Below are 14,182 nucleotides of genomic sequence, written 5' to 3' on the forward strand. Positions count from 1 at the left end.
AACGGTCCAATTTTGCACAGGGCGAACCTCTTCTCTACCTCAGGGGTCTGAAATTTCAATTCTTCATCCATTTTATCCTCATTGAGAGCAATGGGAATGTTAGTCAAGTGCCAAAAGGGAGGCTTGATGTTGGGTTGTTTGTGGAAATGAGAGGAATGTGAAGATAAAAATAATTTTCGATTGTTCCTTGAAGTCCAGATTGGTGTTGCAATGCCAACTGTCTTTGAACACTGTCTCAACCTCCCTCTGAATCTTAGCTGAGAAGATTCCTGTTTCTTTGTTGAGTATTAGCTGTACATACAAATGATGTCCATCCCTTGCTGCTCTTTAAAGTTGCTGCAATAGATAACAAATCAGGAGAAATGCTCTTCTCTTTAGACTCTCACTTGGAACTCGTGATCTTTGAGCAGCTGATTCAGATATATTTTGCACAATGTCTCCCTTTTCTGTACCGATCGGTTTCCAAAAGCAAAGCTTACCCCGTAACGATCTTTTCCTTATATTTCCTCTGAGCTTTTAATATGAAATGCAGGAGCAACTGGGCTAGAAGTATCCTTTACTACGATTTAAAAAATATTAAGTTGCCGATGTAGTGAAGTTGCTCGTCTAGAGAAAATAAATCAGCCATATAAACAATGGCAACTTTAAGGTAAGCTTTTATAAGTGAAGGGATTACACCTGGCATGGGCAAACTTGGGCCCTCCGGGTGTTTTGGACTTCAACTCCCACAATTCCTAACAGCCTACCGGCTGTTAGGAATTGTGGGAGTTGAAGTCCAAAACACCCGGAGGGCCAAAGTTTGCCCATTCTTGGGTGACACTATAGCCTCTCAGATGTTTGTGACTCTAGCTCCTATGCATATGATGAAGAATGATGGGAATTGCAGTAGAAGCAATGTCGGCGGGGGTGTGAATATAGTCGTTCCACATCCCTGTATTTTTAATCCTATTTAGCAATAAAGGGATCATGTTGCCAAAATCGTGCAAATGAATTGCTTTTGGGAACCAAATCAGTGGATGCTGGAGGCTTCTGGTGGATGTAACTTTTCCGAGAAGGATGGCATTAATGGGGGGAAAACTGGTGCATTTTGGTTCCCTTAATTATGAAGATTGATGTTGGAAATGTGAATGAAAAATAAAGGAAAACAACATTCTGTTTGAAAGTCAATTTGTGTTTTGGAATAATCCTCAAGAGGTTTTCAAAGGAAAGTTAAACAGAACATTTCAGCAGGAATAAGGTGTCTTCCTGACAAGAAGGGTCAACGATTCGTTGGTTCTGAATAGGGAAAACCAATGGAAAAACTGGGCGGTTGAACGTTTGACTACTTGCTTGAAATTAAAGGCCTGGGAAAGAATCACAAAATGTGTTCAACCCAAGTCTTAACCCATCAGTCCATTACCGTACAAACAGTTAACCTTACTATAATTTGGGGTCCACATGGTTGGCCAGGATGGGTTGGGAGGAAGGAGGCTCTCCCCAAGTCCCCTCCCTGCCCTTTCCACCCCTTCCTCTTCTTCCAGAGGCAAAAAGTGAAGGAAAGATGGGACATGTTTGGATCCCAAAAGGGTTGGTCTTGGTCAGGATGAGATGGTGGACAGGAGAGAAAAAGTGTATACATTAGACCCTGTATTACCTATTCCTGATATAGGATCCTAGAGTTGGAAGAGACCTCTAAAGGCCATCCAGTCCAACCCACTCCCCCTGAAGACGCAGGTTCGCAGCTTGGGTGTGACCCTGGATTCATCGCTGAGCCTGGAGCCTCAGGTCTCAGCGGTGGCCAGGGGAGCATTTGCACAGCTTCGGCTCGTGCGCCAGCTGCGCCCGTACCTCGGGAAGTCGGACTTAGCCACGGTAGTCCACGCTCTGGTCACATCCCGCATAGATTACTGCAACGCGCTCTACGTGGGGCTGCCCTTGAAGACTGCCCGGAAGCTCCAGATGGTCCAGCGCTCGGCAGCCAGGTTGCTAACAGGAGCAGCTCTCAGGGAGCATACCACTCCTCTGTTGAGCCAGCTCCACTGGCTGCCAATTCCCTACCGGGCACAATTCAAGGTGCTGGCATTAGCCTACAAAGCCCTAAACGGTTCCGGCCCCACCTACCTCTCCGAACGCATCTCCTCCTATGAACCGACACGGACATTAAGATCGTCCGGGGAGGCCCTGCTCTCGGTTCCGCCTGCGTCACAGGCACGGTTGGCGGGAACGAGAGACAGGGCCTTCTCGGTGGTGGCCCCTCGGTTATGGAATGCCCTACCAAGCGACATCAGACAGGCCCCTTCGTTGCTGGCATTTAGGAAGAAGCTCAAAACCTGGCTTTTTGAGCAAGCGTTTGGCTAATCAGCGCAATTGTACACAGAATGACGGTAAACTGAACATAGGAACGGTATAAGGATATGAGACTGGATCTTGGTTGCGATTGAGGCATTGTATGAATGGTTGTGTGTTTGTTATTGGGTATGCTGTGTTTTAATTGTTATTGTTGTGGTAATTAATATTGTGTAAACCGCATTGAGTCACCTATTATAGGTTGAGAAACGCGGTATAGAAATAAAGCAAATAAATAAATAAATAAATAAATAAACCCCCTACCATGCAGGAAGGCACAATCAAAGCACTCTCAATAGACAGCATCCGCAGAAAAGCCTCCAGAGAAGAAGAACACACCACACTCCCAGGTACCCTATGTTACTCTCCAACAACTCTTACTTTCAGGAAGTTATTCCTAATCTTTTCAGTTGAATCTCTTTCCCTGCCATTTGAACCCATTGCTCCATTGTACCCTGAGGGAGCAGCAGAAAGTCACCCCCCCCCTTCCTCCTCAATGGGACATCCTTTGAAATCTTGAAACATGGTTCTCATGTTCCCTCTCTATCTTCCCTTCTCCCAGCTAATCATCCCTCAGGAGGAAAGGAAGAAGGAGGAAGAGAAGGATAGAAGGGAGTGGAGGAAGAGAATAGAGGAAGAGAGGGAAGAAAAAGAGAAGGAAATACAAAAGGGAGGGAAGGAGAGAGAGGGAAGGAGGGAGGAAAGGGGGAAGGAAGGAAAAACAAAAGGGATGGAAGGAGAGAGGGAATGAGAGAGGAAAGAGAAGGAAATACAAACGGGAAAGAAGGAAAAGGGAAGGAGGGAGGAAAGAGAAGGAAATACAAAAAGGAAAGGAAGGAGAGGGAAAGAGGGAAGGAAGGAAAGAGAAGGAGGGAGGAAAGAGAAGAAAGGAAATGCAAAAGGAAAGGAAGGAGAGAGGGAAGGAAGGAAAGAGAGGAAAGAGAAAAGAGAAGGAAATACAAAAGGGAAGGAAGGAGAGAGGGATGGAAGGAAATACAAAAGGGAAGGAGGGAGGGAGGGAAGAGGGAAGGAGGGACAAAAGGGGGGGAAGGGAAGGAAGGAGGGAGGGAGAAAGAGAGAGGTAAGGAAGGGAAAGAAGTAAGGATGGGATGGTGAGAGAGAGGAGGGCCTGAAAACGAGCCCAAAGAGCTGCATCCATCCCTGGGCATGGGTTTGCCCATACCTGCTATACAGCCTCAAATGGAATTTGGTAACTTGGCAGAGCTATGAAGAAGGAACCCTTGAATGAAAGTAGAGTAAATGTTGAACCTATATTTAGAGTTTCACTTATCCATACTTGAAGGAAGAATGGTCTTTCTAAGAATTTTCTACACCTTCCAGGACGATTCTATGGTATACTTCCCTAGAAGTTACCATATAGTGCTGAGGAACCTAGCAAATTCCATCTCTAGGTCCTTCAGCACAACTTTATGGTATACTGAGACGGGAAGGTAGATAACAGAATCGTGTTTGGTCACATCCAGTCTGGCTAGGAAGATTTCCCCTTTGGATAATCTCACGGTTTCCCATGTACACATGGCATGACTTTTCCTTCCCTATGGAAATCCACGAACCTGAGGCCAAAGGCAGTCACATCTTTGACCCACACAGTAGTCCAGCTAAAAAAATATTTTAATCTTAAAAGGGCAAATACATTACCTAAATTGCTTAGGTACTAGGCAGCGGCAGCAGCGTCCTGAAATCAAAAGGATATGGCCACAATCCTATTTAAAGTGAGGTTAAACTGAGTAAATCCTAGGCATCAAAATATTCCTCCTCTTGTGGGAAAAGCAGCTGTTGTCAGGAGCAAGTAATTTGTGTCCAGGAGAAGAGATACAGGAAAGGGGGAGTACAGCCCAGTGCAGCCTCTGGCAGCAAAAAAATACTGTGAATATACTCCTAGGAAATAGTGAAAAAATCTACAGGAAGCTTCAGGTTGTAGCTGCGTAAGTTCCAGCAAATGCACAGTGTGAACTGGCTTTAATTTTACATCTTCTTCAGGGTATGCAAAAATCAGAAAACATTTGAATAACTTCTCTTGTCTGTTCAAGTGTATTATTCAAGGCCAGCCCAGAAACAAGGCACTTGTGGTGGAGTATTTCTGTTGAAAGCTCTCTTTGCCATTCCGTAAAGTGGTGTTTGCCCCACTCCAAAGTGCAGCCATTCTGTGATATAGACAGCTCTGGGGAAAAGGGAACATCAAACTGGAAGAAGCGAGAGGTGCTGTTACATAGAAAGCATGTGTTATGGGGAAAAGTCCTTCTCAACTCAGTTTCGATTGCACCGAAATGAAGAAAACAGCCTTTGAGTTTACTTTCTTCATGGAAATCAGATCCAAAATTCAGATAATGTTCTACAAGATTCAAAAAGCTTAGAAAGGCTGGCAAACTTGTAGTGCATCCACTCTTTTCTCTCTCCTCTTCCAACGGTTTGGGATGTGATGGTCAATGGTTCTGAGGACAGGTCTTCCTGGTGTGGCCTGGTTGGTGGCAGATCCCACAAGTCCGGGGCCTCTTCGTTGTCGGAGCCCTCAGGCCGGGATCGCTGTCCGACCGCTTTGTTTTGGTTCCCGGTCCCCTCGTGGCGCCTTCCCCCGTGGAGTGGCTCGGAGGGAAGCCTGGAAAGAAGGGGAAAGTACAGGCAGTCCCTGAGTTACAAATATCCAACATAGAAATGACTCATAGTGGGGTTGCCTTTGAAATCTGTCTGGAAGCTTCAAATGGTCTAACGGACGCCAGCCAGGTTGCTAACAGGAGCGGCGCTCAGGGAGCGTACAACTCCTCTGGCTGCCAGTTTGCTACCAGACACAATTCAAAGTGCTGGATTTAGCCTACAAAGCCCTAAACGGTTCTGTCCCAACCTACCTGTCCGAACACATATCCTCCTATGAACCAGCTCGGACGTTAAGATCATCTGGGGAGGCCCTGCTCTTGATCCCGCCTGCGTCACAAATAAGGTTGAGGGGACGAGAGACAGGGCCTTCTCAGTGGTGGCCCCTCGGCTATGGAATGCCCTTCCTAAAAACATTAGATCGGCCCCCTCTCTTTTAGCATTCCGGAGGAAAGTCAAGACCTGGCTGTTTGAGCAAGCATTTGAAAAAGCAGTGTAACAGACATAGGAATATGGAACGACTGAATGATGAGATTGAACCTTGATTTAACTAGGAGACATTAATGATCTATGTTTTATTGACCTGGTTCTGATTGTATATTTATGTTAATGTTTTAAATGTTTTATGATGTTGCTGGGCATTGAATTTTGGCTCTGTAAACCGCCTTAAGTCGCCCGTGGGCTGAGAAAGGCGGTATACAAATATAGTAAATAAATAAATAAATAGTTCAGAACGGGGCTGAGACAACAGGAAGTGAGAGAAATCTGCCCCTCGGAAGGGAAATCCACTCCTGAAAGACTTATCAATATATTAATATTAGTAATAGTAACAATAATAACACTTTATTTATATTCCGCCCTTCTCCCCTAGGGACTCAGAGCGGATCATAGCATTTAACAGCAGACATAGGCAAACATTCAAGGCCTTACAATCACATACAGTGAGACACACACTGGGAATTGTGGGAGTTGAAGTCCAAAACACCCGGAGGGCCAAAGTTTGCCCATGCTCGGATGACACTATAGCCTCCCAGATGTTTGTGACTCTAGCTCCTATCTGCATATGATGAAGAATGAAGGGAATTGCAGTTGAAGCAATGTCGGTGGGGGTGTGAATATAGTCATTCCACATCCCTGTATTTTTAATCCTATCTAGCAATAAAGGGATCATGTTGCCAAAATCGTGCAAATGAATTGCAAAGCAATGGCTTCTCCTTTTTCATTTCCAGCTTCTGGAGGTGATGTTCAACTCTGGTTCTGGGGGAGGTGTTATCCTCCATTTTCAAGCCAAAGAGCTTGCGTTTTTCCCTCCTGATTGTATGGCCAGCAAGACTGCTTGGAGCGTCTTTTCCTGCTGAAGCAGAACCTATTTATCTACTCACATTTGAATGTTTTCAAACTGTTAGGCTGACAGGAGCTAGGGCTAACAGTGGGAGCTCACCCCATCATGCATATTCGAACTGCCGACTTTCAGGTCAGCAGTTCAGCAGCACAAGGGTTTAACCCATTGCGCCTCTGCGGCCCTAATAATAACAACAATAACAACCTATCTCTTCTGGCAGGCTTATTCCATCAGTTTTAACTTTGAATTTTAAAATCACATTCTATGTTTATTATGTTATAACTTTTGTCTAATGTATTTTAATATGTGTAGGTTATGGTTGTATTTTAACTATGTTTTAATATGTGATTAATATGTGACTTTGGACCGTGCTCTGACCTACAAGAAGCACTGCCTGAACATCAAGCAAAAGGTGGGTGCTAGAAACAACATAATACGAAAGCTGACTGGCACAACCTGGGGATCACAACCAGACACAGTGAAGACATCTGCCCTTGCGCTATGCTACTCTGCTGCTGAGTATGCATGCCCAGTGTGGAACACATCTCACCACGCTAAAACAGTAGATGTGGCTCTTAATGAGACATGCCGCATTATCATGGGGTGTCTGCCCCCCACACCACTGGAGAAATTATACTGCTTAGCCGGTATTGCACCACCTGACATCCGCCGGAAAGTAGCAGCCAATAGTGAAAGGACCAAGGCAGAGACATCTCCAGCTCATCCCCTGTTTGGGTATCAGCCAGCACGTCAACGACTTAAACGACTTAAATCAAGACATAGTTTTCTAAGCTCTACAGAGACACTCGCTGGAACACCCCAGCAAGCGAGAGTCCAAAAGTGGCAGGCCCAGACCCAGCACCTCAATCCATGGGTGATACCAGTTGAGAGACTCCCCCTTGGGCACTCAGAAGACTGGGCGACTTGGAAGGCGCAGAACAGACTGCGCTCTGGCACCACGAGATGCGGAGCCAATCTTAAGAAATGGGGCTACAAAGTGGAATCCACGACATGCGAGTGTGGAAAAGAGCAAACCACTGACCACCTGCTGCAATGCAACCTGAGCCCTGCCACATGCACAAGGGAGGACCTTCTTGCGGCAACACCAGAGGCACTCCAAGTGGCCAGATACTGGTCAAAGGACATTTAACCAACTACCAAGATTGCAAAATCTGTGTGTTTTTTTTCTTTTTCTTTTCAATCTTTGTGTTAGTTTTGCTCTGTTAGAATTGTAATACAATGGTATGGTTGCTGATGACACGATAGATAAATAAATATGTGATTAAAGATGTATCCAACTATGTTGTGCCCAACACCTCAAGATGAAAGGAAGCCCTTAATAATGTATTATTAGTATTATTACTATTCTATTTGTTTTCTAACCCGTGAGGGGACTCAAAGCGGTTTCCAACATAATAATACCGTAAATACATGGGAAAACCAAAGCATAATATCTAGACAATAACACATAACTATAAATTAAAAACCATTTTAAAACAAAGCGTAAACAACATTTAGACATTAAAACATAGAATTAAAACATCAATAATACTGATAATTGTGTGTTTTAGCAGGATTTTTGTATTTTATGATACTTTTATTTTTTTTGTTATTTTGTTTATTTAATTAAATTAGGTTGTTTTATATTGTCTAATGTGCTTGTTTTGATGTAATTTCTCTATATGGTTTCCTTTTTTGGCAATTGAATGTTTGCCTTATATGTTGGAAACCGCCCTGAGTCCCTTCGGGGAAATAGGGTGGTATACAAATAAAATTTATTATTATTATTCTGTTGTATTCACCTTCGTAACAGTAGTAGTAGTAGAGGTAAAAAAGATAAAGGTTTCCCCTGACATTAAATCTAGTCGTGTCCGACTCTGTGAGGTGGGCTCATCTCAATGTCTAGGCTGAAGAGCCGGCGTTATCCATAGACACCTCCAAGGTCATGTGGCCAGCATAACTGTATGGAGTGCTGTTACCTTTCTGCAGAAGAAGTACCTATTGATCTACTCATATTTGCATGTTTTCGAACTGCTAGGTTGGCATAAGCTAGGTCTAACAGCACTCCCCAGATTGGAACCTCACATATTCATGTTTTTGAACTGCTAGGTTGGCATAAGCTGGATCTCACCACACTCCCAACCTTTCGGTCAGCAAGTTCAGCAACTCAGTGGTTTAACCCACTGCACCACCAGGGGGCCTAATAGTAATAGTAGTAGTAGTAGTAGTAGTAGTAGTAATAATAATAATAATAATAATAATAATACTGCTGTGCCTACCACCCACCATGAGGCCCCTTCTGCCCTTACCTGGCATCATGTTCTCGTCTGTCCACTGGAAAAAGCCGCACTGCTGCTCCCGAGGCTTGGCGCAAGTGTGGAACTGGCGCCCTTTGTTGGCCCCATCACGCTGAACTGTTCTGGTGACAGTGGGCTGCCCACACTTGCAGATGGCTGCGCCGCCACTTCTTCCGCCTCCTCCTCCTTCACTCCAGGAACGTGTGGTTCCCCTTTCCCCTCTCTGTGAGGGATCGAGAGGTCCAAATCCGCTGGGCACATTGGCAACCCCACTTTCGGGCTGCTGGTCGGCCCAGAGGAAGAAGCCGCAACCCCCAGAGCGGCATTTATAGAACTGGCGGCCTTGGTTGGGGCCCTCCTTTCGAACGGTGAGGAACAGGGCTTCCTCTCCGCAGTTGCAGACCACCGCATTATTATCCTCAGAGGCCGCAGTCCGATTTGGCCTGGAAGGAGGAGTGGAGAGACCCTGGTGGTGGTTGTTGTTGTTGTTGTTTCCAGTCATGTGGTTCAGGGAGTGGTTGGCCTGCAAAGGGCTGACCAAGCGGTTGGCTGGTTGCGATGGTCGGAGCGGCCCTTGGAGATATTTCAGGTCCAGGACTTCCCTTAAGGTTTCGTCGCAGCCTCCAATGCAGCCGACAAACTCCAGGGGCATCATGGGAGGGAGGCCACCCCGCTTAAACTTCAGTTTCAACCTAAAGAAAATAGTGGCAGACTTTAGCATTGCCTAGTTTCCAACAGATCTCACAACCTCTGAAGATGCCTGCCATAGATGTGGGAGAAACATCAGGAGAGAATGCTCCTGAAACATGGCCAGACAGCCCAGCAAACTCACAGCAACCCAGTGATTCTGGCCACGAAAGCCTCTGATGACAACAACAACAACAACAACAACAACAACATAGGATTTCATGGTGGAGGGAAATGTCACACAGGGAAAGGCCACCAATCCCTTCCTGCTCAGGAGATATTTGAAACACAATTAATATTTTATGTTATAATAGATTTTTTTGGTGTCTTGATGTTTATTTATTTACACTATTTATATTCCGCCCTTCTCACCCTGCAGGGGACTCAGGGTGGATTATAATGTACACATACATGGCAAACATTCAATGCCAGTTTGACAGACGACGAATACGGACAATACACAGAGGCTATTTAACATTCCAACTTTTCCTGGCCACCAGGGGAGCTGTCGCTTCACCGTCCATCCGCGACATTGATGAAATACTTCCTCATTCCCCGGATGCTTTTTCTGGAGATTTTTTTTATGGCCTCGTAAATTTTGTTTAATTAGCCTCCCCACACATAGGTTGTACCTAAATTTCCTACTCAACAGATGCAACTGTCTTTTGATTTGCAAAGGTCATCAACAAGCTACACAATTGGCCGGAAGCTCACTCCGACCCGGGCTGGCTTCAAACTCATGACTTTTTGGTCAGTAGGGATCTTTAATGCAGCTAACACCCAGCCAGCTGCGCCACAGTCCCGGTGCTAGGTTGTTCCTGGGGCTCCAGATTCAGGAAAGTGCATTGGACAGACCACATCAGCTCTAGTTTCTTTGATATGGTTATCATGGTTTTCTATTTTGGAGACCGGTCTATGGTATATGTTCTGTATATCAAAAACTATAGCTGATAGGGGAAAGCTGGAGCCATTCTTGGAATTTGCCTGTCAAATATCCTCAAACACAGGGCTAACATTTGAGATCCATCCTGTATCTTTCCCTACAAGTCACTTTGTAGAGACACATCACGAGGGATGCTGAATACGAGAGTCCAACCACATCAGCAGGGCAAACTGTTGTCCATCATCCTTGCACTCCGGAAACGCTCACCTGTGCACCGGATGAGGCCTGCACACATCGCAGACGGAGTCATCTTTGCTGACCTCCAGCACTGAATCGGGAAACCAGACAGCCGATTTACAGGACGGATAGCCCAGGCAGCTGAGGTAAAACCTGAAAGAATTTATTTAAGTTACAATCTATATAAATAAAAATGTATTGTTCTTTTGTGGGATTAACATAATTCACAAACCACTGGACCAATTAACACCAATTTTGGACACAATACACCTAACAACCCAATGTATGTCCTTCACTCAAAAAAATTGCTTTTGTCATTTGGGAGTTGTAGTTGCTGGGATTTATAGTTCACCAACAATAAAAGAGCATTCTGAATCCCACCAGTGATGGAATTGAACCAAACAGGGCACACAGGACTCCCTTGACCAACAGAAAATACTGGAAGGGTTTGGTGGGCATTGACCTTGAGTTTTGGAGTTGTAGTTCACCTACATTCAGAGAGCACTATGAACTCAAACAATGATGGATCTGGACCAAACTTGGCACGAATATTCCATATGCCCAAATATGAACACAGATGGAATTTGGGGGAACCAGACCTTGACATTTGGGAGTTGTAGTTGCTGGGATTTATAGTTCACCTACAATCAAAGAGCATTCTGAACCGCACCAACGACAGAATTGGGGCCAAACTTCCCACACAGAACCCCAATGACCAACAGAAAATACTTAAGGCTGTCCAGTCCAACTCCCTTCACCAGAGCAAGAAAACGTAATCAAAGCCCTCCTGACAAAGAGCCATCCAGCCATAGATATAGATAGAGAGATATGATTCACACACACACAGATATAGTGTCATAGATTAGAAAGGGACCCCTGAAGAAGGACAATTATATGTTGCATGTTCCAGAGTAGGCAGACCAGACAATCTCCACATCAACGCTGACATAGAAACAACAAGAAATACTGTTTACCCATAAGCACAAAGGAATTACATATATTACAAACCATTACTTTATTTTCCAGATCACCAGACTGGGCCACAGCAATGCGTGGCAGGGGACAGCTGGTTATTTCATAAAACTGCAACATTAAGTATTTCAATAGACAGAAAGATCTTGTGCAATACAACGTGCCACCTATTGAAGGCCAATGCACCATGTAAAGTTTAATTAAGAGATCAAGTTTCCTGGGGGTCAGAGCTGTTTGACAATGGAATATATTGCTCCAAAGTCTGGAGATGTGCAAGTAGAGGCTGTATGGCCATCTGTCAGAGGTGCTTTGACTGTGTTCCTGCCTGTAAGAGAATATGGGTTTGATTGAATGACCTCTAGGGTCCCTATCAAAGCTTGAGTCTATGATCTTTCTGTCTATTGACTGTGAGAGCCGTTCAGCAGTGGAACTCTCTGCCCCGGAATGTGGTGGAGGCTCCTTCTTTGGAAGCTTTTAAACAGAGGCTGGATGGCCATCTGTCAGGGGTGCTTTGAATGCAATATTCCTGCTTCTCGGCAGGGGGTTGGACTGGATGGCCCACGAGGTCTCTTCCAACTCTATGATTCTATCATTCATTCATTATAAGCTACTGCCTGGGAGTCCAGTGGCATCTTCCTTCTAGGTAGAGGCAAGATGACCATCTTTGGGGAGTGCTTGGATTGTGCCTTCCTGCCTGGCAGAAGCGGAGTGGACCAAATGACCCTTGGGGTCCCTTCTAACTCTAGGACTCTGTGATTCTATGATTCAGTGAGGCTGCATGGCCATCTGTCAGGAGGGCTTTGATTGTGTCCTCCTGCATGGCAGAAGGGGGTTGGTCTGGATGGTCTTTGATCTCATATAAACACATGCATTTAGACACACTGACCCTCCATTCTTCTTGGTTTTCAAGACCATGTCGCTGTTGCACTGGGGGCACTTCCTCACAGGGTCCGGCAGGGCGGGGTAGATTTCTTCCTCCTGGGCGAGAGGAGCCCCTTGCCCAAAATACTGAGCCAGGGCCTCATCCAGCCTGCAAAAAGTCAGAAAAAGCAGTGCTTGTTAGCGTGTTTCCTTCGTCAAATGCGTCCTCCCATTTCACAGATGAGCAGCCAAGGCTCAAAATGAGCCTGTGGGGAGAAAGGGACTTTGAATCCTAGTTTCCACTCATTATTTCCACCTTTAATCCCACCAGAAGAGTTATTCTAAGCCAGTGTTTGTTTCTCAACCTTCCTAATGCCGCGACCTCTCAATACAGTCCCTCCTGTTGTGGTGACTCCCAACCATAACATTATTTTCGTTGCTACTTTGCTACTGTTATGAATCGTTATGTAAATATCTGATATGCAGGATGTATTTTCATTCACTGGACCAAATTTGGCACAAATACCCAATACACCCAAATCTGAATACTGGTGGGTAATGATTTTGTCATTTGGGAGTTGTAGTTGCTGGGATTTATAGTTCACCTGCAATCAAAGAGTATTTGAACTCCACCAAAGATGGAATTGAATCAAACTTGGCACACAGAACTCCCATGACCAACAGAAAATACTGGAAGGGTTTGGTGTGCATTGACACTGAGTTTTGGAGTTGTAGTTCACCTACATCCCAAAAGCACTGTGGATTCAAACAATGATGGATCTGGACCAAACTTGGCACGAATACTCAAGTCTTCCCAAACGTGAACACTGGTGGAGTTTGGAGAAAATAGACCTTGACATTTGGGAGTTGTAGTTGCTGGGATTTATAGTTCATCCACAATCAAAGAGCATTCTGAACTCCACCAACAATGGAATTGGACCAAACTTGGCACACAGAACTCCCATGACCAACAGAAAATACTGGAAGGGTTCGGTGAGTTCCTTGAGTTTGAGCTGTAGTTCACCTACATCCAGAGAGCACTGTGGACTCAAAAATGATAGATCTGGACCAAATATGACACAAATACTCAATATGCCCAAATGTGAACACTGGTGGAGTTTGGGGAAAATAGACCTTGACATTTGGAAGTTGTAGTTGCTGGGATTTAAATCTCTGCGTGTTATTGTCTATATGTGATTTATGTTAATTGTATTGTTTTATTTGCTTATTGCCTGTTGTTTTTATTGATGTGTTGTTGGGCTTATAATAATAATAATAAACTTTATTGGGTTGTTGTAGGTTTTTTCGGGCTATATGGCCATGTTCTAGAGGCATTTTCTCCCGACGTTTGGCCTGCGTCTATGGCAAGAATCCTCTGAGGATGCTTGCCATAGATGCAGGCCAAACGTCAGGAAAAAATGCCTCTAGAACATGGCCATATAGCCCGAAAAAACCTACAACAACCCAGTGATTCCAGCCATGAAAGCCTTCAACATTACAATAAACTTTATTTGTATCCCGCCACCATCTCCCCAATGGGGACTCGGAGTGGCTTCCATGGGGCCAAGCCCGGACAACATAATACGGCAATAAAATCAAAACATAAACAGCAAACAACAACAACATTATCAAAATAACATTAAAAGAGAAAAAAATACAAAAATACAAAAATCATAAAATAAACATTCCAATAAACACAATCACAATAAGGATGACAATGGGCGGGCCACATATTCAGGATAAAAACAGTTAACGAACTATAATGGGATAAAATAGGAGCAGGGCATTTATGTGGAACTCATAAAACACACAGAGTTGTGAGGTTAAACATCCTATTTGGAGGGCACGAACTCCATTAGCCTCATGTAAGCCGCTCTGAGTCCCCTTGGGGAGATGGTGGTGGGATATAAATAAAGATTATTATTTATTTATTTATTTATTTATTTATTTATTTATTTATTTGTAGTT

General features: G+C 44.6%; 1 protein-coding gene across 2 annotated transcripts in view; it reads right to left on the reverse strand.

Annotated features, from left to right (window-relative positions):
• Positions 1–3,939: 3,939 nt before the first annotated feature.
• The window catches only part of LOC137098018 (DNA topoisomerase 3-alpha-like), a 32,171-nt gene continuing 21,928 nt past the window's right edge, over positions 3,940–14,182 (reverse strand). For both annotated transcript variants that reach the window (XM_067473707.1, XM_067473708.1), the window contains exons 17-20: positions 12,240–12,383; positions 10,412–10,534; positions 8,587–9,266; positions 3,940–4,942 (exon numbers count right to left, since the gene is read on the reverse strand). In XM_067473707.1, the coding sequence (XP_067329808.1) occupies positions 4,770–4,942; positions 8,587–9,266; positions 10,412–10,534; positions 12,240–12,383 (1,120 nt within the window). In that variant the 3' untranslated portion in view covers positions 3,940–4,769. The remainder of the gene's footprint in view (positions 4,943–8,586; positions 9,267–10,411; positions 10,535–12,239; positions 12,384–14,182) is intronic.

The sequence above is a fragment of the Anolis sagrei genome, chromosome X (assembly GCF_037176765.1).
Source record: "Anolis sagrei isolate rAnoSag1 chromosome X, rAnoSag1.mat, whole genome shotgun sequence".
NCBI classification, from domain to species: Eukaryota; Metazoa; Chordata; class Lepidosauria; order Squamata; family Dactyloidae; genus Anolis; species Anolis sagrei.